This window comes from Phocoena sinus, chromosome 9 (assembly GCF_008692025.1).
Source record: "Phocoena sinus isolate mPhoSin1 chromosome 9, mPhoSin1.pri, whole genome shotgun sequence".
NCBI classification, from domain to species: Eukaryota; Metazoa; Chordata; class Mammalia; order Artiodactyla; family Phocoenidae; genus Phocoena; species Phocoena sinus.
Window position 1 is genome coordinate 8,410,582 of NC_045771.1, and position 25,161 is coordinate 8,435,742.

Consider the following 25,161-nt stretch of genomic DNA (forward strand, 5'->3'; position numbering starts at 1 on the left):
ATCACTTTGGACTTGATGCATAAAGAAAGGAGCCATGTGCCTCAAAAAGACTGCCCTCTTAGTCATATAAAAAGAACACGGGAAGACCATTAAAGCATGGCTGACCTTTCCCATCAAACTAAAGAAGGCTCTTGACTTCTCTGGCCTTGACATCCTCTGAGGGTAGAGCTCAGAAGGTGTGGAGGGAATTTGCACCAATCTGGCATCTTGCTCTGGTGCTACCCCAGGGGAAAAGGATTCTGATTCCTAACAGAAGCAGATTTCCAGTGCAAGAAGTCCATGGGCCCAGCGGCCCCAGCATCCTGCCACCCCTCTCTCCTTTAGTAGCGCTTCTGAACACTTCAGAGAGGAAGACTCCAGGAATGAGTGTGGTGAGAGCCGTGTGGCTGACAGGGTTGTGGTGCTCTGGCCGGGTGTCAGGCCTGAGCCTCAGAGGTGAGAGAGCTGAGTTCCGGACACTGGTCCACCAGAGACCTCCCGGCCCCATGTAATATCAGTCAGCAAGAGCTCTCCCAGAGAGCTCCATCTCAATGCTAAGACGCAGCTCCACTCAATGACCAGCAAGCTCCAGTACTGGATGTCCCATGCCAAACAACTAGCAAGACAGGAACACAAACCCACCCATTAGGAGAGAAGCTGCCTAAAATCGTAATAAGTTCACAGACACCCCAAAACACACCACTGGACTCGGTCCTGCCCACCAGAAAGACAAGATCCAACCTCATCCAGAACACAGGCACCAGTCCCCTCCACCAGGAAGCCTACACAACCCACTGAACCAACCTTACCCCCTGGGGGCAGACACCAAAAACAACGGGAACTATGACCTGCAGCCTGTGAAAAGGAGACCCCAAACACAGTAAGATAAGCAAAATGAGATGACAGAGAAATACGCAGCACATGAAGGAACAAGGTAAAAAACCACCAGACCAAACAAATGAAGAGGAAACAGGCAGTCTACCTGAAAAAGAATTCAGAGTAATGATAGTAAAGATGATCCAAAATCTTGGAAATAGAATGGAGAAGATACAAGAAACATTTAACAAGGACCTAGATGAACTAAAAAGCAAACAAACAATGATGAACAACACAATAAATGAAATTAAAAATTCTTTAGAAGGAATCAATAGCAGAATAACTGAGGCAGAAGAATGGATAAGGGACCTTGAAGATAAAATAGTGGAAATAACTATCGCAGAGCAGAATAAAGAAAAAAGAATGAAGAGAACTGAGGACAGTCTCAGAGACCTCAGGGAGAATATTAAACACACCAACATTCAAATTATAGGGGTCCCAGAAGAAGAAAAGAAAAAGAAAGGGACTGAGAAAATATTTGCAGAGATTATAGTTGAAAACTTCCCTATATGGGAAAGTAAATAGTCAATCAAGTCCAGGAATCACAGAAAGTCCCAAATAGGATAAATCTGAGGAGAAACATGTCAAGACACATATTAATCAAACTATCAAAAATTAAATACACTGAAAAAATATTAGAAGCAGCAAGGGAGAAGCAACAAATAACATACAAGGGAATACCCATAAGGTTCACAGCTGATCTTTCAGCAGAAACTCTGCAAGCCAGAAAGGAGTGGCAGGACATATTTAAACTAATGAAAGGGAAAAACCTACAACCAAGATTACTCTACCCAGCAAGGATCTCATTCAGATTCGCTGGAGAAATTAAAACCTTTACAGACAAGCAGAAGCTAAGAGAATTCAGCACCACTAAACCAGCTTTACAACAAATGCTAAAGGAACTTCTCTAGACAAGAAACACAAGAGAAGAAAAAGACCTAGAATAACAAACCCAAAACAATTAAGAAAATGGTAATAGGAACATACATATTGATAATTACCTTAAATGTAAATGGATTAAATGCTCCCACCAAAAGACACAGACTGGCTGAATGGATACAAAAACAAGACTAATATATATGCTGCCTAGAAGAGACCCATTTCAGACGTAGGGACACATACAGACTGAAAGTGAGGGGATGGAAAAAGATATTGAATGCAAATGGAAATCAAAAGAAAGCTGGAGTAGCAATTATCACATCAGACAGAATAGACTTTAAAATAAAGACTATTACAAGAGGCAAACAAGGACACTACATAATGATCAAGGGATCAATCCAGCAAAAAGATATAACAATTGTAAATATTTAACCACCCAATATAGGAGCACCTCAATGCATAAGGCAAATGCTAACAGCCATAAAAGGGGAAATCGACAGTAACACGATAATAGTAGGGGATTTTAACACCCCACTTTCACCAATGGACAGATCTTCCAGAATGAAAATAAAAAAAGAAAACATAAGCTTTAAATGACACATTAAACAAGATGGACATAACTGATATTTATACGACAGTCCATCCAAAAACAACAGAATACACTTTCTTCACAAATGCTCATGGAACATTCTCCAGGATAGATCATATCTTGAGTCACAAATCAAGCCTTGGTAAATTTAAGAAAATTGAAATCATGTCAAGTATCTTCTCCAACCACAACACTATGAGACTAGATATCAATTACAGGAAAAAAACTGTAAAAAATACAACATATGGAGGCTAAAAAATACACTACTAAATAACCAAGAGATGACTGAAGGAATCAAAGAGGAAATCAAAAAATACCTAGAAATAAAAGACAAAGAAAACACGACGACCCAAAACCTATGGGATGCAGCAAAAGCAGTTCTAAGAGGGAAGTTTATAGCAATACAATCCTACCTCAAGAAACAAGAAAAATCTCAAATAAACAACCGTGACCTTACACCTAAAGCAATTAGAGAAAGAACAAAAAACACCCCAAAGTTAGCAAAAGGAAAGAAATCATAAAGATCAGATCAGAAATAAATGAAAAAGAAATGAAGGAAACAATAGCAAAGGTCAATAAAACTATAAGCTGGTTCTTTGAGAAGATAAACAAAATTGATAAACCATTAGCTGGACTCATCAAGAAAAAAAGGGAGAAGACTCAAGTCAACAGAATCAGAAATGAAAAAGGAGAAGTAACAACTGACACTGCAGAAATACAAAGGATCATGAGAGATTACTACAAGCAACTCTATGCCAATAAAATGGACAATCTGGAAGAAATGAACAAATTCTTAGAAAAGCACAACCTTCCAAGACTGAACCAGGAAGAAACAGAAAATATGAACAGACCAATCTGAAATTGAAACTGTGATTAAAAATCTTCCAACAAACAAAAGCCCAGAACCAGATGGATTCACAGGCACATTCTGTCAAACATTTAAAGAAGATCTAACACGTACCTTTCTCAAACTCTTCCAAAATATAGCAGAGGGAGGAACACTCCCAAACTCATTCTATGAGGCCACCATCACCCTGACACCAAAACCAGAAAAAGTCATCACAAAAAAAGAAAACTACAGGCCATTATCACTGATGAACATATATGTAAAACTCCTCAACAAAATACTAGCAAACAAAATTCAGCAGCACATTAAAAGGATCATACACCATGATCAATTGGGGTTTATCCCAGGAATGCAAGGATTCTTCAATATATGCAAATTAATCAATGTGATACAACATATTAACAAATTGAAGCATTAAAACCACATGATCATCTCAGTAGATTCAGATAGAGCTTTTGACAAAATTCAACACTCATTTATGATAAAAACTCTCCAGAAAGTAGGCATAGCGGGAACTTACCTCAACATAATAAAGGCCATATATGACAAACCCACAGCCAACATCATTCTCAATGGTGAAAACCTGAAATTATTTCCACTAAGATCAGGAACAAGACAAGGTTGCCCACTCTCACCACTATTATTCAACATAGTTTTGGAAGTTTTAGCCACAGCAATCAGAGAAAAAAAGAAATAAAAGGAATCCAAATTGGAAAAGAAGAAGTAAAGCTGTCCCTGTTTGCAGATGACATGATATTATCCGCAGAGAATCCTAAAGATACTACCAGGAAACTACTAGAGCTAGTCAATGAATTTGCTAAAGTAGCAGGATACAAAATTAATGCACAGAAATCTCTTGCATTCCTATATGACTAAACTACCCAAAGCAACCTACAGAGTCAGTGCAATCCCCATCAAACTACCAATGGTATTTTTCACAGAACTGGAACAAAAAATTGCACAATTTGTAATGGAAACACAAAAGACCCCGAATAGCCAAAGCAATCTTGAGAAAGAAAAATGGAGCTGGAGGAATCAGGCTCTCTGACTTCAGACTATACTGCAAAGCTATAGTAATCAAGATAGTATGTAACTGGTATGAAAACAGAAATGTAGATCAATGGAACAGGACAGAATGCCCACAGATAAACCCACACACCTATAGGTAACTAATCCATGACAAAGGCAAGAATATACAATGGAGAAAAGATAGTCTTTTCAATAAATGGTGCTGGGAAAACTGGACACCTACATGTAAAAGAATGAAATTAGAACAGCCCCTAACACCATACACAAAAATAAACTCAAAAGGGATTAAAGACCTAAATATAAGGCCAGACACTATCAAACTCTTAGAGGAAAACACAGGCAGAACACTCTATGACATAAATCACATCAAGATCCTTTCTGACCCACCTCCTAGAGAAATGGAAATAAAAACAAAAATAAACAAATGGGACCTAATGAAACTTCAAAGGTTTTGCACAGCAAAGGAAACCATAAAGAAGATGAAAAGACAACCCTCAGAATGGGAGAAAATATTTTCAAATGAAGCAACTGACAAAGGATTAATCTCCAAAATACACAAGCAGCTCATGCAGCTAAATATCAAAAAAAAAAAACAACCCCAATCCCTAAATGGGCTGAAGACCTAAATAGACATTTCTCCAAAGAAGATATACAGATTGCCAACAAACACATGAAAGAATGCTCAACATCACTAATCATTAGAGAAATGCAAATCAAAACTACAATGAGGTATCACCTCACACTGGTCAGAATGGCCATCATCAAAAGCTCTAGACACAATAAATGCCAGAGAGGGTGTGGAGAAAAGGGAACATTCTTGCACTGTTGGTGGGGATGTAAATTGATACAGCCACTATGGAGAACAGTATGGAGGTTCCTTTAAAAACTAAAAAGTGAACTACAATATGACCCAGCAATCTCACTACTGGGCATATACCCCGAGAAAAACATAATTCAAATAGAGTCATATACCACAATGTTCACTGCAGCTCTATTTCCAATAGCCAGGACATGGAAGCAACCTAAGTGTCCATCGACAGATGAATGGATAAAGATGATGTGGCACATATACACAATGGAATATTACTCAGCCATGAAAAGGAATGAAATTGAATTATTTGTAGTGAGGTGGATGGACCTAGAGTCTGTCATACAGCATGAAGTAAGTCAGAAAGAGAAAAACAATATCGTATATTAATCCATATATGTGGAACCTAGAAAAATGGTACAGATGAACCAGTTTGCAGGGCAGAAATAGAGACACAGATGTAGAGAACAAACATATGGACACCAAGGGGGGAAAGTGGCAGGGGGTGGGGGTGGTGGGATGAATTGGGAGGTTGGGATTGCCATGTACACACTAAGATGTATAAAATACATAAGTAATAAGAACCTGCTGTATAAAAAATAAATAAAATAAAATTCAAAAAAATAAAAAGTGAGAGAGTGGCATGGACATATATACACTACCAAATGTAAAACAGATAGCTAGTGGGAAGCAGCTTCATAGCACAGGGAGATGAGCTCAGTGCTTTGTGACCACTTAGAGGGGTGGGACAGGGAGGGTCAGAGGGAGAAGCAAGAGGGAGGGGATATGGGAACATATGTATATGTATAGCTGATTCACTTTGCTATACAGCAGAAACTAACACAACAATGTAAAGCAGTTATACTCCAATAAAAACGTTAAAAAAATAATAATTTTGTCACTCTAGTACTTTACTTGTACTTAAAAATGAAACCACTTTGAAATCACTTCAGAGAGGCAACTGACTTGAACATGGGTTCACCTGGGTGTGTGATACTTTTATGTCATTGAGTTTATGTTTCTTTTGCTAAGATAGATGACTATGGTTTAAATGTTTACGTATCAACAGGATACTCCTCTCCGGATCCTTCTATAGGAAACCCAATGGCTCTGGCAATGGAGTTAAAGACTAAAGGGGAGTCTGGGTTTAGCTTGGAAGGCCAAGAAAATTTATACAGAGATCCATGCTTCTAACACCAGAAATGAATCAGATCTAGCATGAGGAAACAGGGCTTTCCAGAAATCTACTAATAAATAATTTGATTAAGCTCAAAGAAGGAAAGAGCACAGCCATTTGCAATATAAAATGGATGGAATCCCAGATGGGGAGTCAACCGATATAAGGTGAAGAGACAAAGTAAACATACCAAAAATAAAGAATCACAATATGAACCGTCATATATGAAAATTAAAACTGAATTATGTAACTCGTCTTTTTTTGTTCTTTATTTTGAGCTAGAGATCTGGTTTTAGGACCCTGAATACCTTCTATCCTAAGGGTGTTTTTGAAGGGTGTTTCCCAAAAAGAAAGCTAGCTTCATGCCTGGAAAATTGCTTGCTGGCTCCAGTTCTCAGGGAACGAGTTCCAGCTGACCTGTTCTTTGCTCCTTTGAAGTCTGATGGGATCAGAGCCACAATTAAGTCAGAATTGAACAGGCGTGAAGTTCTGAATAATCTGAAGTTTATCTGAGGGACTTTCTGCCTCCTTTACCACCTTTGCGTAATTATCAAGAAGTGAAAGTAAGATATTCCCGGAAACCTACAGTTTGTAACAAGAATCTAATGATAGAAGACAAAATGTTTCCTAGTGTAAAAGAAGCACTAGCACAGTTTGACACCAGCCTAAGTGACCACATGAACATCTGTAAAGAAGAATGGAAGGAACCGTCAGCCTGCAAATCTATGAAAAGGTGCCAGAGCCACAGGGTGGCAATTTGCAGGCAGCAATATCCAGGTGGAACAGAAAGGAAATCCGGCATAAACAGTGTCACTGCAGAAATACCCATGTTTGTGAGAAAAGCCTTCCTTTCCCTATAGCGGAAATATTTTTTAGATATTTCAAGTCAAAGTTTTGATTTTATTTATTTTTCTTGTTCAGTGGATCAGTGACATGTTTCACAAGGAGTGGGGGCTGGGAGAGTTCACCTCTGGACACTGGACTGGAACAAAAAGTTAGTAGACATGCAGATTCAATTTTGGGAAGATGGTCTAAAACCCTGGGGCTCTGGGGCTGAAAGAGGTCTGTCTTTGAGAACAAAAGAGAGGAACATAGTATTAGCACAGCATAAGGTCTGATCAACGACCCTCCCCCTCCACTACCTCAGCATTAAAGCTCCAGGAAGAAATGTTCACTGAGTGATCTTTAATAAGTGTTTATTGACTGAATGAATCTCAACAGAGACTCCGAAATCCTCTGGCAGTGGTGGCTTGTGCCTTGCTTTCCGCCTTTGGGAATCTGATTTATAAGAGGCCCCATGTCAGCCTGAGGTGTACAGAGTAGATACAGAGCATGATATGCTGAGTCTGAGGGGGGCCTAAGATAGTTATCTCCACTCCCCACACCCACTCAGCTTGTACACAGTTTGCAAGAGATCTCAAAATCACTGTGTGTCCCTATGGGGGTCTATAGAAGTGCTTGGATGGCTGGCAGACCAGAAAGGGGACTTAGGAGAAGGTCAGTGCCCAGGAGGTACATGGACCTTGAGTGACCAACCATCGTGGTTTACCCAGAACTGCGGGGTTTCTCCAGGTGAAGGGTTCTCAATCCTAAAAGCAAGACAGTCCTTGACAAACTGGGACAGGTTACTTTCTTACCCAAATCCCAAAACGTGAGCCCAGCAGGAGCCACAGCCAGCAGGAAGAACCGCCAGAGCAGTGGGGAGCCCAGAAGGAACCTGAGTAGAGCACGTGGAGCAAGGCCCAATCCTCTGATGATGTTACACAGTTAGCTGGGCCTGACCCAAGGGCTATGCTGGAGGAGTCAAGGAGGACACTTGAAATGGGACAGCAGCGCCGAATGGGAGCTTGACCTTTGACTAAGTTTGAATCCCATATTGACTTATATATATAGTTATTAGGGTACCCGAAGGTATGTGCTCTGATATTTATTTTTTGCTGCTATTGACTGGAAATAGGAGCTTACGAACAAATGAAGATCAACTTTAGAAAAAAATATGTTACATGTATTCTTCATCTCAGGACTGTAAATCTTAAACTTGCTTTTATAAGAAGTCATGACCTCCTTCTGAATTGTTAGTATTAATCTATTTATTCATTGTTCACCTTTCCAGCAGAGTTAGCTTAGTTTTGAAGCACCTCACACTGCATCTATCCAACCCTCATTTAAGTGCTCTTATAAAAAATCATATACTTTCCTTTCAAGGAAAAAAATACAGAACAAACTGGGTAGGTGTTCTTGAAAAGAAAGCACTGAATTAAAAACCAAAAACCGGCTCTGTGATTATGCATTTCCATCCAAAAATAAAATGAAGACTTAATTACTAACTCAGAAATAGGATCCAGTCTCTTCGTAGTTTCTCAAGGGGTAATTTTGTGGGCTGTACTTAAGCTGGGATGTCTACTCTGCCTTTTCCGCTTTCTGTGTTATCCAGAACATTTACTGGTTTTGTTTCTTAATATATTTACAAGGGAGGTTATAAAAAAGGTATAGAAGATTCTAATTCTAATGAACTACTTTTACCAGGTTCTCTACGAGATGCTGACTAACGATATGAATTTGCTTTGGCCTCTAAACAGCCATTTAGTCCCCAGGCTCCAATCTCTAGGGGACATCACTGGCATGCAGCTTAATATATCCTAAAATAAATTTATCATCTTTTCTTTCAAAGCCATTTCCATAATTAGGAATTTGTTGTCCTGTGTTCTAGTAAAAAGATGGTATTGGTTTATTTTAGACATGGAAGATGAAAAAAGGACAGATGCTTTCAACTCCAAGAAAAATAATAGTTGACTCACAGTGACTTAAATAAACAAGGATTGCTCTTTTTCCTCACACAAAACGGAGTGAAGGTGGTTGCTGACTGTGGTTCACTGGAGCTCTGGTTTTCTTGATCATACAGCTCCAGGTATGGTGTCTGTATTTGAACAAGGACAGTGGAGAGTAACAGGGGACCTCTGTATCAGAAAAATAAAAATTTTCTCAGAACACCTTAGCTGACTTCTGCATACCTCTCATTAGCCAGGACTGTGTCACATCATCACTGCGGATGACAAAGAAAAAAAAATCTCTCCCTGGCAGCTAATCTACGAGGGTGATTTTAGGATTGACGTAAGTCACAGATAGCAAAACGGACTTTACTGTTACTCACAAAACAGGAAAAAAATTGCCAAACCAGTCATGAACACCACTTACTTCAGCTCAAAATATTTTAACACCAGCTTCTCCATTCCATGTGACGTGAATCAGAATCACAGACAAACAAGCAAGAGCTCTGCAGGGATTCACAAGTTCTACCCTCTACTGCAGCAACTCTCCTAGTTTATAAATTATGACCAGTACCTGCCAGGACCCTCCCAGGACTGAATCAGACCCCTGATACACTTTCCTCACTCCCATCCTCTCCCCACCTCCCTCTGAGAAGACCCTTGGTTCCCTTTTGGTTCCCACTTGCAGGAGGAAGTAAATAAACCTAACTTTAGTTATAGGAGTGTTTTTGCAGGCTTTTGCCTCTCAGATTTTCACACGCAGAAAGAGGATAGAGAAGTGGGTCGAGGACAGTAGTTGAGTCTGGTGCCTGAAGATGTTTGCCACAGGGAACCAACAATGTGAGGGCGCAAAGGAGCAGATAAAAAATGGTACTCATGCAAGGAGAAACAAGGAGATTATCTGCTAGATATCTTACTGTTTACGGAGAATATTCTAGCAACTGAGGGTTTGATGAAGTCCTCCTCCCTAAGAGCAGGGTCTCACTCGAAGGGTCAGGCTACAGGCTCCAGACATTGGAAGAGGCTTCCTGCCCACTACTCACCCTCTCCCTTTCCAGTTCTTCTGCTGTTTATGAAATACAGCTGAAGAAATCAGAGGTCTTCAATAGATAAGCACGACATTTTGTCAGACACAACACCTCATTGTTTAATCTGCAGATGTGTGCTTGTACGATACATGTATCCAACTGCCTTCTTGAAATGTCCACTTAGATGTCCAACAGACCTTTCAACTCATGCCCAACAGTGAATTCCTGATTTTTTCTTCCACCCCATGACTAATCTTCTCTACCACTAGCCTTCCCATTGGAGGACATGGTAACTCCTTCCTTCCAGTTGCTGTTACCAAATCATTTCGGTTTATCCTTATAGCTTCTCTTCCTCTCATGCCTCGAAACCAATCCATTAAGAAATCCTACTGACCAACCCTTCTCAGTATATTCAGAATTGACCACATGACACTACCTCTTGCGCTAACAGCAACCCAGTCTTAGGCCACCAGCACCTCTCACCTGGATTACTATGACAGGCTCCCAGCTTCTACCTTTCGTCCTCCCACAGCCAGGGTTATCCTTTACAAATGTAAGCTAAAGCATGCCACTGCTCTACTCAGAAACCTGCAATGACTCCCTAGTTCTCTCACAGTAAAAGCCAGATCCTTACAGTTACCTACAGGTCTCCAGGCCCTGGCCTCTAGGATTGCTCTGGCCTCCTCTTATGCGGCTCTGCTCCTCGTCCTTCGAAACTTGCCACCCTGGCCCCTTGTTAACCCTAGATGATACCAGGCAGCCTTGTTGCATTGACTATTCTCTCAGCCTGTAATGCTCTTTCCCCAAATTGGTAAATTCTATTACTCTTTCAGGTCTTGAACCAATAATTGAGGCTAACTCTGACCAACCTATTTAAACAGTAACTCAACACCAATCTGTTGAAATGCCAGTCCTCCTTGATTTGCTCAACATTTTTTCTTTCTTTTTTTATAGCACTTATTCCTTCTAACTTACTATAATATTTATTTATCACGTCTGTGCTTCCTCCCCTTCCCCCAGAATGTGAGCTTCGCAGGTGCAAGGATCTTTGCCTGTGTTGTTCAGTGATTTATCCTAAGTGCCTAGAACAGTGTCTGACACCATGGATGCACTCAGAAAATACTACTGAACAAATAATTCTATAGCTCGGCATGCTTGCTCTCCCTAGATTCAACGCTGTGTTCAGAAAGCGAACAAACAAACAGAACAGGGCATGTGTAAACCCACACCCAGAAAAGAAAAAGAAGTCCAACTCACAGGGTATGACACACAGCAAGACTGCTTTAGAATCATCTGCCCAAACTACCTCCCTAAGCTCTACTCATAAAATCATTGCAGCTGCTCCTATAATCTCTAAACATTTTATAAAAATCATGCCTGTGATTTCTATTTTTTTACCCTATATTTTCATTTACGCTTTTTAATTTTTTTCAAAAATAGCTCTCAAATCAATCAAGCTGAAATTTGAAAGGATAAAGGAGACAGTGTAGGCTTGCTTAGGGAGAATTTAGGTAGTCTGAAAATAAAATGGTAGAGATCAGGCAGTTGCAAAGTTTCAGTCAGTGAGGGGGAAAAGATCAAACCAGAGAAGAGCCAGGGATGTATCATTAAAATGTTATCTGATGGGTCACGGCTATGTGAGGACAGGGTAACGTCACTGGTACTCTCATATGCAAAGACACAGATTAAGGGTGAGCTCATCAATGAGCCCCTCAACGGTTTGAATAAGGTGAATACAGCCCTGTATCATACATGCAAAAACATAGCACTTCACAGATTAAGGTTCTGAACTGGGCACATTTTGGGTGAATAAAGGAATCTGCTATTTCACACATTGGTAATTAATGTGCAGAAATCATTGCCCTGGTGATCATTTCAAGATATATGTAAATATCAAATCATCACGTTGCACACCTGAAACGAATACTATGTTATGTGTCCATTATACCAAAAACATAAGTCATTGTCCTCAAAAAGTAAGACAATCAGAAAACGTATTCAATAGTGGATTTAGGAAGTTTGTGATGCATCAGAGGTGACTACTTCCCTGTAGTCACTCTTCTGGGTTATCACCCTGGAGGATAAGAAAGACATATTCCTTATTCTGTCAGCTACAGGATACTTGGCAACATAGACAGTTGCATGACGCCATTTTGGCAAAAAACTATTTTGTACATTTCTCTACCTGCCAAAAATTGAAATTTGCAACCCCTATTCTACATCGTCTCTTGTGTTGTTCTCCTTACCAGGAGTGCCTGGTTCGTTTACCAAAATCTTCTTCTGGAGATATTTTAACTCCTAATCTCGCCATGGGGGTAAAACAGTAAAATCTCAACACCTCATCCGCACTTCTTTGGTGGCAAACAATTTAAATTTAATGCCCAGGAAACATGCTGTTTGAAGTGAAATAGCAACATCACCATAAAATCTAGCAGTTTACGAAAGCTGGATGAACTAACTTGGGTATTATTGACAGAAATTATTGTATCATTAAAGTTACTGACATGGAAAATGAACAAGGTACTAAAATGACTCAATATACTGTCTATTACTAAGAAGGAAAGTCTTCCTGTATGGAAAACCATTATTAAAATTTATGAATACACATCTAATATCAGAATATATTATCTTAAAACATTCATCTCTCAGTTTTTGTGATTATTGCCACCACTTGCTTTAGGCAGAAATAACAGCTATTACATTATTGATGGTTCAAAAATTAGTATATTTTTATTAAAATTGTTTGCTGTTCTGTTTAAATATAAACTGTTTAGGCTATCAGGACCCATATCTGCATATATGTAATAAAAATAAGCACTATGTTATGTTTTATTATAAACATATTAAAGCTTTAAAAAGGTACATTCTACAGACATCATAAACTGTAACTTACCATTCATGTGAATACTACTTTATTAAGATTATATGGAAGCAAGCTTATTTCATAATGGATGATTTTTGTATATTTTTAAGATTCATTATATGTCTTTGGATGACTTCCCCAAGGATCCCCTCTTAAATGAACTAAGATTATTAGAGACTTAAGGTCTGTACTTTACTGGGGGCTGGCTGAGACTTCTAGAACTTTTATCTTCAAAATATAAAATTAATAAAGTTCTTTTCAGAATAACATAGCCCTCTCATAAAAGATTTGAAAATAGGACAGAATATCACCTAAATTCACTGGGTTAAATTCAGCTCAAAATTAGATGTAGTTTGTTTGTGGGCAAAACATCTCAAAATGAAATTTTTTCATGTTGGAACGAAAGGCACTTTTTAGAAGTATGTTAAGGTAGTATATGTAATGCTGTCATAATATTTCATATAAAGGTTGTATCTTTCCACCATGTGAGAGGTCAACTAAGGTTTTACAAAAAGTTTCTCCCCAGATTTGCAAAAACTGACAAAGATGAGATCTTGTAATAATATTTCAGTATGTCTGTTTTGTAAGCAGACTCAACTACATTAAATATTCTACTTCAGTAAATCCCCACACTGCCTGCCAACACATTTTAATGTTTTTTTTCCTTCAAGAGGGGCCTTTAGAGGGAACCATATACTGAGGATGAGTCATGACCAAGACAAGAAGAAGAGGGACATTTCTGCTGTGGGCATCAGAAGCAAAACTAAAAATAAACTAAGTTCCTTTTCCAGCTGTTGCTTGCAAAACTACATGCATAATGCTCACATTCACCAAGGAGGCTGAATGGGTTAATGTGACATCACATATTGTTCTGTCATATATAACCATGTCCTGATATAAACATCACTGCTAACATCACAAACAAAAGCCACAGGCACGGCAAATGGCTCCTGTCTCCTTACCCCTTACAGGGTTGTGTGTTCAGGTGTTTCACTTGTCCTACAACAAAAACATGAATTCTGAAAATCTGAACAATTCGAGGAAGGATGAAAGACCGTTTACCTGTCTATGATGGCACACATATCAACGCTGACATTCGCAAAACTTCCTGGCCTCCTTTGTGCCACTTCGTATAAATTTACAAGTTGATCATCCACTTGAATGAGCTGCATGCATCCTTGGAATGAAGGCTGAAGGACAGAGTGACTTGAGTTATTCATCTGGTTCAGATAACCTGTGAGAGAGAAAAAATGGGAATGTTGAATTCTGTGTCCAGCATGCTTCACTAAAATTCCTCCGGGTGTTTTCCCTGACCACAGCCATCATATCCAACTACTGTGTTTCACTGATCCTTGCTGTTGTTGTACTCAGTGTGGAAGAATGAAGTCTTTTGAGAAAACGGTATTATTTCAGGGGAAACTGTTAAGGGTTGAACCTAGGCAAATGTTTGTCTCTGGTCTATGTCTATGAAGCATCCTTCATATTTTCTCTTTTGACATCTTCTTTTTCACTGTGTCACATCTCTGTCCATCTGCTCACGGCTATACTTCTTCATCTGACCCTGTCTTCAGAGATCAGGATGTACAATTTTAGACCTTTCCCAACTATCCAAGCTCCTTCCTTTTATGTCTTTAATATTTACTGTTATTTTCTTAATTCCTCAGAGGTCTGTTATTCAGATGTCAAGAAGCTAAACTTACTATTATCAAGTAAGGTGGGTTTCTTTTATAGATTAATATCTAATTCAATCCAAAGAGACATTTGCATTACAAATGATTTCCCAATTTATAAAACCCAAAGAAACATAAACAGATAAATTTAGGCATAAGGGTCAGCCACATTGCTCTGAATATTCATCTCATATAAGGTACCTAACATGGTATAGGTAGCATAAGTGATAAGAAGTGAAACTAAAAGCTTAAAAGAATGAATAACAAAACAAAAAAAGAAAGTTTCTATTAGGGTTAGCAACTACTGGTTCTATTACAGAGTAGGATATACATATACTAAGGTTGAGATCAGATAATTTTAAAAATTTTATTGCAAAGTAACTTTAAAATAGCACCACAAATAAATTGCCTTTATGCCTCTCAATAGAAAAAATCATAATTCATATTATGCATAGAAAATCTGTAGGCCATATGGAATAAAATTTCTTGATCACATTAAATATCTCCACAAAGTCCCCCAAATGAACTTCACCTATCAGAGCAAATTTAAACTGTAGTAATTTGTCTGCTTAAAAATCGTAAGTTATTCACACATTCTTTTCAATCTAATATTATATCTAGAGGAAAAACACAATTTATACAAAATGGGTTGGTATCAGGATGTGCCACTAATTGGATAAAAGGGAATTTTCAATAAAAACATTGTCCAAAAAATGACCATTAAGTGATTTTTAATTTCATTTTAAATATTTATTTATTTTATTTTATTTGTTTATTTATTTTCACTGCGCCAGGTCTTAGTTGTGGCATGCAGGATCTCAGCTTGCAGCATGTGGGCTTCTTAGTTGTGGCATGAGAACTCTTAGTTGTAGCATGCATACGGGATCTAGTTTCCCCACCAGGGATCGAACTCGGGCCCCCTGCATTGGGAGCACGGAGTCCTACCCACTGGACCACCGAGTACAGAGTCCTACCCACTGGACCACCAGGGAAGTCCCCATTAAGTGATTTTTTTTTAAATATCCTATTCTGTTTGACTAGTAATAGTAGTTTAGAACAATAGAAATCTCCTTCTCCCTTTATTAATGGGTTACAATAATTAAAATCTAATAATTATCAATTGAATCCTCTTTAAGGATTAATCACAGAAGTGTATACAATCATTTTCCATCAACATAGTAATATGTAAAAATATGATTATACTTAATTTCTTGGCTTAAAAATAAATAAGGCTCTATTTCAATGTCAAACATATGGCTTGGGCTTCCCTGGTGGCGCAGTGGTTGGGAGTCCGCCTGCCGATGCAGGGGACGCGGGTTCACGCCCCGGTCTGGGAGGATCCCACGTGCCGCGGAGCGGCTGGGCCTGTGAGCCTATGGCCGCTGAGCCTGTGCGTCCGGAGCCTGTGCTCCGCAGCGGGAGAGGCCACAGCAGTGAGAGGCCTGCGTACCGCAAAAAAAAAAAACAACAAAACAAAACAAAACAAAAAAACATATGGCTTGTTTTTTTTCTTTTCTCTTTTCTGAGTCACTTTTTTTTTTCATTTGCATTGACTTAATCCTCTCAGAAAACTGCTGATCTTAGCTAAGTGGTCTATTTAGACTAGCTATATGCATACATATGATTTTCACTCTGTCTAATCAAGATAAAATTGAATGGAATTTAATGTCTAAACTTAGCAAAGAGAAAACATCCAGCTGTAACTTTATTGACTATTCTTAACAAGACAATCATATGATTCTGTTTTTTGAATACTTGGGAGTCTCTAAATATCCACACTTGCTTTGAAGTATTCCAAAATGGGTAGATCTGTTGTGAGAACAAGACCTTCTCAGAAGCAAGGCAGCTGCATAACACACAGATCACTATCAAATGGGTATAGTTAAGTTCATAAAACAAGACTTCATCAGTCACTCATAACAATGTTGTTTGGCCCTGATGAATTCTGGAGTTTGAAATTGTCAACTCCTTTCATTTTCTACATGGGATACATTCTAGGAGAAGATAATTATAGTACAAACTACTACATGTCCATTACAATGTAGCCATGGAGCCTCATGGCTCATGAAGAGGTTGTCAGTAATGACTGAAAGGAAGGTGAGGAAGCAATATTACTGGAAATGGAAGAAAACTGGATCACTGCTATGTTGCAGTGGAAAGTTTAGCAAAACTGTGATAATGAGGAAAGGAAAACACTGTACTTAATGAACTGCATAACCTAGCTAAGGACATTTCCACACAGAGTACTCTGGCGTCTTCTCTTTGTTTATAGTAAAAGGGAAAAAGAAGAGAGAAAAACTAAAGACAAACTGTTAAATATAAGGAAGCTAGGTCTTGATGGATTTGAAAATAAAATATTTTCTTAATTTCAGTCTCTCCAGATGTTGAACGCAAAAAAATTAAGAAATCACTTCATGGCAAATTTCTACTACCAGGAAAACATGATCTAAAGATGATAATGAGGTGTGGCTATAAAATCCATATTAAGACCTCAGAAATATCTTAGATGGTGCCTCCAAGAACCATTCATTCAGACAAATTAACTTCTAGCCAGCTTACTGGTATGTCTTACAGAGCCTCTAAGTTAAACAATAATGGTTCTAATAATCTTATGGACATTTTCCCCTCAGCATGTCAGCGGAAGCCCAATGTGAAAAAGAGCTTATCTTTATGAAAGTGTGGATATGGCTTTTGTTTAATGAAGTAAAGCTGAACAGCATTCATAGGAAGCCTACATATTTTTAAGAGAACTGTACTAGTACAATGCTGACCACTCCCTTAGAGTTAGCAGTGGGTTAAAGATGTTGAGTCTCTGGTACTGAAATTCCGGGTGCTCTAACACCCTCCTACGCTTGAAATGGAGGACAGCATATTATTATTTATTTCTGTTATTGTTCCCTGTATGTACAAATATAATTTCAGTAAAAAATCTTAGTGTAATAGTGTCTGTGATACTTTCAGTGACTAAAGCTTAGGATTTAACCTACTTAGTAGATTAACAGCAGGACTGTTTGGAGAAAAAAATTTGCAGCTGGGATTTTGAGGATCAGAAATGAATAGATATAAAATGGATAGAGGGTTAAACTCAACTAAAATTTGCCAAGTTATTATAAAAATTAAAAACAGGAAAAAAGTAAACTTTCACTTGTTTTGGCTTAGACCTTTAAATTTATTATATCTATGAATTTGAAATAAAAAATACAATGTCTATACATGGGTTGTAGTTACTGCTGATCTGACGATATGTTGTAATACCCACAGTGAATTGTAATTGTGTCATTCTCAATTGCATCTATCAGTGAACTGGGTCATTATGTTACCTTACTGGCATGTTTGAGATTTCCATTTCAAGACTTGGCATATAAAAACTTTATCCTGATTTGAAGTCCTTTCAGCATTTAGTTATTCTTGTTGACAAAAGAAACACATGCGTTTTCAAGGTTTTAAAATTTTAACTCAGATATACATTAGTGAAAAGCATGCTGGTATTTGTCTTGACATTAAAATGCCAATCTAAGTTGTTGTAAATTATAATGTAACTTGATGGGACAAGAAAAGCAAACAACAGGCAACAGGGCTGCATATTTTACATGTCTAAAACTACATGCATACAAGATGTCTCTATTTATACTTATTTTAAAGTTGGGAAGTTCAGGAGGCTAGAAAGGCTGGTAGAATGCTGTAAAGATGCTAAAAACCATTTAGGCTTTTCCTTTCAAAATAACCTTGGAATATTGTGCAAAGTGTCTACTAATCTCTACTGTTTACCAAATCTTCCTAAAGAATTCACCCTGGTGGGGTTGGGCCCAAGCAAGCAGTGTGTTAGAGGGAGCCAGGAGTGAGCCCAGCGGTGCTTGGTGCCTGCAGTAAGGACAGCCAAGCACATGCCCATCTGGCACGGCTCGGAGACTGACTACAATACAGGTTGATTGAGCAAATAAATAAATAGATTGACGATAGTGGGAGCCAGGTTCACATTGTCAGGAAAGGAGGGTGCAAATGAAAAGAGGGAGATCTTGAATGGATCCTATGGGTTTGGATTGGAATTTAATCTGTAAGTGTGCACTTGTGGTTTTCAGTACATAGAGATAGATATAGAAATAAATCTAGATGGAATTGTGTATATACTCAATATACAGGTGGTTCCTACCATCCACTGAAGATGGTCCAGAGAAGGATTATACCCAGAAGAAATGAGTCCCTTTACAGTTCAGATCTTAGTTTCCCGACCGAATAAAAACAGGACTCTTTGGAGAAAGGCTGATCCTAGAGCTGGGTCACAGAAAGCACAATATGAGCCTGGAACATTTTGCTGCCCAGGAAAGTAAATAAGTGCTCAAGGAACGATGGTGTCATGTCAGAATGATATAGGGGCCAGTCTTAAGAGGGCTCCTACTGCTCCTATCTGGACAATTTTAAAACAGAATAAATAATTTGAGCATCAGAAAGATATTTTGAGTATCAAAAGAAAGGAAGGAAGGAAGGGAGGGAGGGAGTGAGGGAGGGAGGAGGGAAATAAGAGCAAAGGGAAATAATTTATAGATATATTTCATCAAATAACAGGAATCCATGAGTCCACCTGCATAAAAATGAATAAACAGGAGAATAGAAGTATCTTCCTGTGATAACTAACAAATGTAAAAAGCATGTTGGAATTAGAAAGGTACGATCTGGCAACCATCATAGTAGTAATTAATCCAGGCAAGAAATATTAACTGATGCTCAAGTGAGTGGGTGAAATTCGGATGATGAACAGTCTCAAAGTGTCTCCCTATGAATATATTCACTAATTTCAAAGGGGAAAGTAGTCATTTTACAGCAAAGAAACCTGGCAGACATCTTTGTAATCAAATGATCAAAGTTATCACCACCAGTAACGGGACCTACTGACACTGTGGGACACCTGATAAGTTGCAATGAGAAGAATGCAATGACTCCTGGTGGTACTCCTGCCCAAGACACATATCCTAGGTCCAACCATGAGAGAACATCAGACAGACTCAAACTGAGAGGATCTTCAGGAATGATAAGGTTGTGAAACCCAACAAACAGCTGAGACTCTGATCTCAATCAGCAGAGATTGGAGAGGCAGGAAAACAGGGTGTAACATGTGATCCCAGACTGGGTCTTTTACTGTAAAAGACGTTACTGGACAATTGACAAAACCTGAATGTGTTCTCTGAGTGAAAGTTATACTGGTGGCTTTTGAACTGTTGCAAACTTTTTTTTTCACATTTTAAATTGAGAATAAAAACTAATTTTAAAAAGATTATGATCCATTTGACATGAGATGGTGCTCGATGCTAAACATGCCATTCGAGAACCTTATTTTGGATTAAATTATTTCCCAATAAAAGGAAATTATCCTGTCTCCATTTCCCCATGTCCCACTCTATTCCACTTTAATCTGCATTCAGTACCCATGAATTGTCAATTAAATTGCTCTTCCTAATTTCAGTGATCATTTTCAGGTAACCAAAGGACATCTTTTACCCTTTAGCTAGACCTCCCGGTGGGATTTGACACTTGATCCTCATTTTATGTTCTATGTTACCAGGCGAGGGTGACTTTTGTGGCCTTAAAAGACTGAATATTCTGAATCCTGCCCACATTCCAATTTCAATTCATATCCCTCTTAGTCAGATTTTTAGATCTAGGGAGTTCCTAAACCCTAAAAATATTAGGACACATGCAAACACTCAAATCCCCTTCCAAGATTTAAAAATTAAAACAGTATTAGTTAAACCATTAAATAAGTATAAGAAAATTCTATAAAAGATTATTTTCCCTCAGTATATATTTTATGCTTCAAATAAATGTCACATTTAAAAATGGTTCTGTTATGGGCTTCCCTGGTGGCGCAGTGGTTGAGAGTCCACCTGCCGATGCAGGGGACACGGTTCGTGCCCTGGCCCAGGAAGATCCCACATGCCGCGGAGCAACTAAGCCCGCGAGCTACAACTACTGAGCCCGTGTGCCAAAACTACTGAGCCCGTGTGCCACAACTACTGAAGCCTGCGCACCTAGAGTCCGTGCTCCGCAACAAGAGAAGCCACCGCAATGAGAAGCCCACGCACCTCAACGGAGACCCAATGCAGCCAGAAATGAATAAAAATAAAATAAATAAATTTATAAAAAAGCAAAACAAAACAAAAAAAACGGACTCCTGGGCTTCCCTGGTGGCACAGTGGTTGAAGAGTCCCCCTGCCGATGCAGGGGACACGGGTTCGTGCCCCAGTCTGGGAAGATCCCACATGCTGCAGAGCGGCTGGGCCCGTGAGCCATGGCCGCTGAGCCTGCGCGTCCGGAGCCTGTGCTCCGCAACAGGAGAGGCCACAACAGTGAGAGCCCACAGCAGTGAGAGGCCCATGTACCGCAAAAAAAAAGAAAAAAGAAAAAAAAAGTTCTGTTGTATTTTGGGGTGACTACTAGCTCCCAAATTAAATGCTTTAAGATGTCTATTCCTACCCCCCTCAAAAAAATCTGAATCACTTTGATGTACAACTGAAACTGACACAACTATATTTCAGTTAAAAAAAAGTGCCTATTCTTGCTCACTATGCTTCAGCCACCCCCATTCTCTTGCCTGTGCTTTAGGAAAACCAAGACTTTTCTGCCTGGAATTTTCTTCCCACTTGCAGTTTTCATGGCTGACTTATGATTCAGGTCAGCTCAAATATCACCTTCTGAGAGGGGGCCTTCCAAGACCACTCTACTTAAAATTATTCTATCCATTTTCTCATTCCAGTTCCTCAGCTACTTATTTCTTGTCATAGAATTTGTCACAATTTATAATTATCTGGATTGGTTTATTTACTTACACGTGTGTGTGTTTCTGAATGTGTTTTTCTCCCCTTTAGTATAATAGTTTCATAACAGCAACTGTATTGTCTTATTTCTCTATTAATTAAAAAAACATATTTGTTGAGAAAAACACACATAGCATAAAATTTACCAATCTATTTACATTAAAACAATCCATAGGATATAAGGGAGATGTTCAAGATACAAAGTGTCTATTATAAAGTTTGGAAATAAATTATTTTTCAACAGATTGAAGCTCTCCTTTATAACATAATATAATCTCCATTTTTCGGGCTTTATCGACCCCTCTGTATTTGTTAGGTGAATGATCAAGTGAATGAATATGTTTGCATTTTTACCCTGGAATGAGGTGATATCTTGCATCTTCACTTCCTTCAGGACTCTGTTTCAGTTACCTTATCAGAGAGGCCTTCTCTGATCACCAGTTAAATAACATTCCCCCACCCCCTTGATGCTCTATCCCCCTTATCTGATTCATTTTTCATAACTCTTATCACCACATTATATATTTTCGTTTACTGTTTTTTCTCCTTTTACTGGAATGTACCCTCCATGAGACTTTGACTCCTAGATCTCTTACATAGTAGGGGCTCAAACATTGTCTACTGAATGAACAAAAAGCCACTGAAGAATTTTGAGCAAGGAAATAACTTAATCAATTTGTATTATGTTATTTTCTCTCTGGTAGAGATAGGAATAAGCTGGTAGAAGGAAAACAGGAGATAAGGATTGTTTTACAAAAGAGTCATTGGATAAATTACAAATTCTTATCTAAACTATGTCAATAAAGCTGATGTAGAGGGAATGGATGAAAAATATTTCATAGGAAGATACGACAGAACTGGCTGATCTACTGGATATGAGTACTGTACAGAGAGAGAGAGACGATTAGAATGACTCAGATTTCTGGGTGAGCAACTACATGGATGCTTTTGCCTCTATGAAAAAGAAGATGCAGGAAAAGCATCAGGTCTTTAAGGAGTGGAATGAAAGGAGAGGAGAGGAGAAAGGATGGTGGGTGGTTCTGATGAGTTCAAAGCTAGCCTTTTCAAGTCTGAAGTACCACTGGGATATCTAAGGTAAAATATTCAATCCATAGATTAATATTAATATCTGGACATCAGGAGAGGGATCAGAATTTGAGGACGTTTTTCAGTCACTATGCTATGGAGGTGGAGGAGATCATATAAAGAAATTGTACAGTGCGCTAAGCAAAGAACTTCAAGGCTGGAACTCTAGAAATAATTTACATATCAGTGGTAGAAGCAGGAAAATAAACTAGTGAATAAAACTGAGAAAGAGGTAGAAGAAAAACCAAGGAGTGATATTAAGGAAGTGAAGGAATGATTAACAATATCAAAGATCACAGAATCCAAATTACATGAAGACTTAGGGCTTGACTTGGGTTTACCATTTAGATCAATGGGAAACTGGAAAAGTGGGTGTGGATAACAAATTGCATTGTTTAAAAAGCACACAACATGTGGGAGAGCAGAAAGCACAGTGCTCCTAACATTCCATTATCAAACAGTGGTCTACTAATGAAAGGCTAACTAACATCTTTGGAGGTGATTTTTATGAGTTAATTTTAATTTTGTAAATTATTTAATATAATCTGTTGGCTTTTTCAAATTTAGGATGTCATTTATGTTTATCTACTGTTTATTTATAATAAATGAGTAGTAGATATAATATTAAGAATTTTGTCTCTATCAATTTTTTTCCCCCTGGGGAAATTAATTAAATGCTCTGTTTCTTTATGTATAAAATAGGAAAACTTACAATAGTTTATAAAACAATATTTTATAAAACTGATGAAATGTATAAGCACAGGAGGTCGTTGTAAAGAATTAGTAAGACTATAACTACAAAGTAAGTGCCTAGAAAATGCCCAGAGTATACACCAAAGAGATCCAGAAATCAACATCATCACCATTTCTATTATTTCAAATGGTTTATATTATTTCAATTGTTTTTGTATTTATCAGAGATCCAAAACTATGTTATTTTTATCCTTAAGAATGTTAAAATCTCATTAGGAAGACAGGTCTCTGAACATAATTGTACTAAAAATGTTACTGCCTATCCAAATGAGTAAGTAAAATGCAAGTAATGGAAGAGTTTGAGAAGACCAGTCTCACTCCTTGAATATTTTATCTCTTTCCTTGGCTAACAGAATATTATATTGTCCCAGGTTTTCTTTATACTTTTCTAGCAATATCTTTTCAATTTCATTTACTGATTGCTTGCCTCCTACCTGGTGTATAAATGTAGGAGTTCATCAAAGTTTGTCCTGGGCCATGTCGGTTTTCTTGGTAGTCTCTCCACAATAATAGCATTACCCAAACCCATTGCTTGAACTACCAACTATATGAGTAGGTCTCCAATGATATCTCCATTACAGGTCTTTCTTCTGAGCTGAGGACTAATGTATCCAGAGGTTCTTGGACTTCCCCATTCTAATATTTAACACATGTTCAAAACTCAAGATATATTGTTCTTGATCCCAGGTGGTATTTTGTCATTGTCCCTATACCAGCAGTCACTCAAAAAGTCAACTTCAATTTCCTCATCTAAAATATTGCACATATTAAACAATCAAGAGTAATCCCTGGCACCTCCATCCTCACTCCCTGTATGCACAATCACATCATGTCAGTTCCATCTTTTAAATAATCCTCAGTCTCTTCATGACCATCTGAGATCAGACTATCACACCTTCTCCACCACCCACTTCCAATCCATCTCCAGCATGAAGCCTAAGTGATCCGTATTAAAAATATTAATCTGATCATGTTACAACGTGATCAGGAGTCTTTTATTTATTTGATAAAATGAATTAATAGTATTTTTTAAAATTTTCCAAGGTTTTTCTTTCCCTCTAATGCTCTAGTTTTCCAAATGCAAAATATATTTATAGTGATATACAAAACATGGGTTCTTACATTATGAAAACAAAATTTTATTTCTTTTTAAAAACAGTATTTATCAGTTTAACTTTATTTAATTAAAATTAATTTAATATAATTTATTGGACCACTTAGGAAGCTAGATTAATTTAAAATATGTATATATTTTTTTAATTTCTTTATTGGAGTATAATTGCTTTACAGTATAAAATATGTATATTTTAGAATATTTAAAAATATATAAACATTAGTATTAATATATTGTTTAAAAACACTGTTTATCAAAACTTTATTGCCTTAGCAAGATCAAAAATTTTCAAATAAAAGTATTTGTGAATCTCCCCTCCTATCCTCATACAATACTCATAAGATAAGTAAAGTGTATTTATACCAAAATTAGCTTAAATTTAGAAGATACTGGACATATTTCTATGAGTATCTTTTAATAATCATGAAGAAAATTACAAGAACATAGAAAAATAAAAGGAAATCAGAGAAGCAGACTACATATCTTGAAAAATTGGGATAGTTAGCAATTTGCAGATCAAATTGTACAATATGATTTTAAAAGCCATTGTTGCCCCAGGGTCACCATAAAAAGAAGAGCAGAATTACCAAACGAAATAATTTAACTCTTTTATGTCTTTTTTTAAATGTTAAGTGAATTTCGGAAAACTTAGTTGTGTATTCGTATAGAGAGAGTGCAAAATGCAAAATAAAAGACTTTTACATGTGATAACTTTGATTCTTTATGACCATTCTCTTTAGTGTATGTAACACATAAAACAGACAAGTACATTCACAAAATAAAATAATATTGTCTTCTTGATCCTTCTGTATAAACTGTTTGTTGATTACTGTGGAATAATACAATATTTTGTAAAATACAATCTTAGTGGTCAGGAGTATGGGCT

At 37.8% G+C, this 25,161-nt stretch overlaps 1 protein-coding gene across 1 annotated transcript in view; it reads right to left on the minus strand.

The window, feature by feature from the left end:
- Positions 1 to 25,161, minus strand: part of CNTNAP2 (contactin associated protein 2) — a 2,098,245-nt gene that overhangs the window by 900,218 nt on the left and 1,172,866 nt on the right. Inside the window, exon 11 of the mRNA XM_032643309.1 lies at positions 13,906 to 14,077. Within this exon, the coding sequence (XP_032499200.1) occupies positions 13,906 to 14,077 (172 nt within the window). The remainder of the gene's footprint in view (positions 1 to 13,905; positions 14,078 to 25,161) is intronic.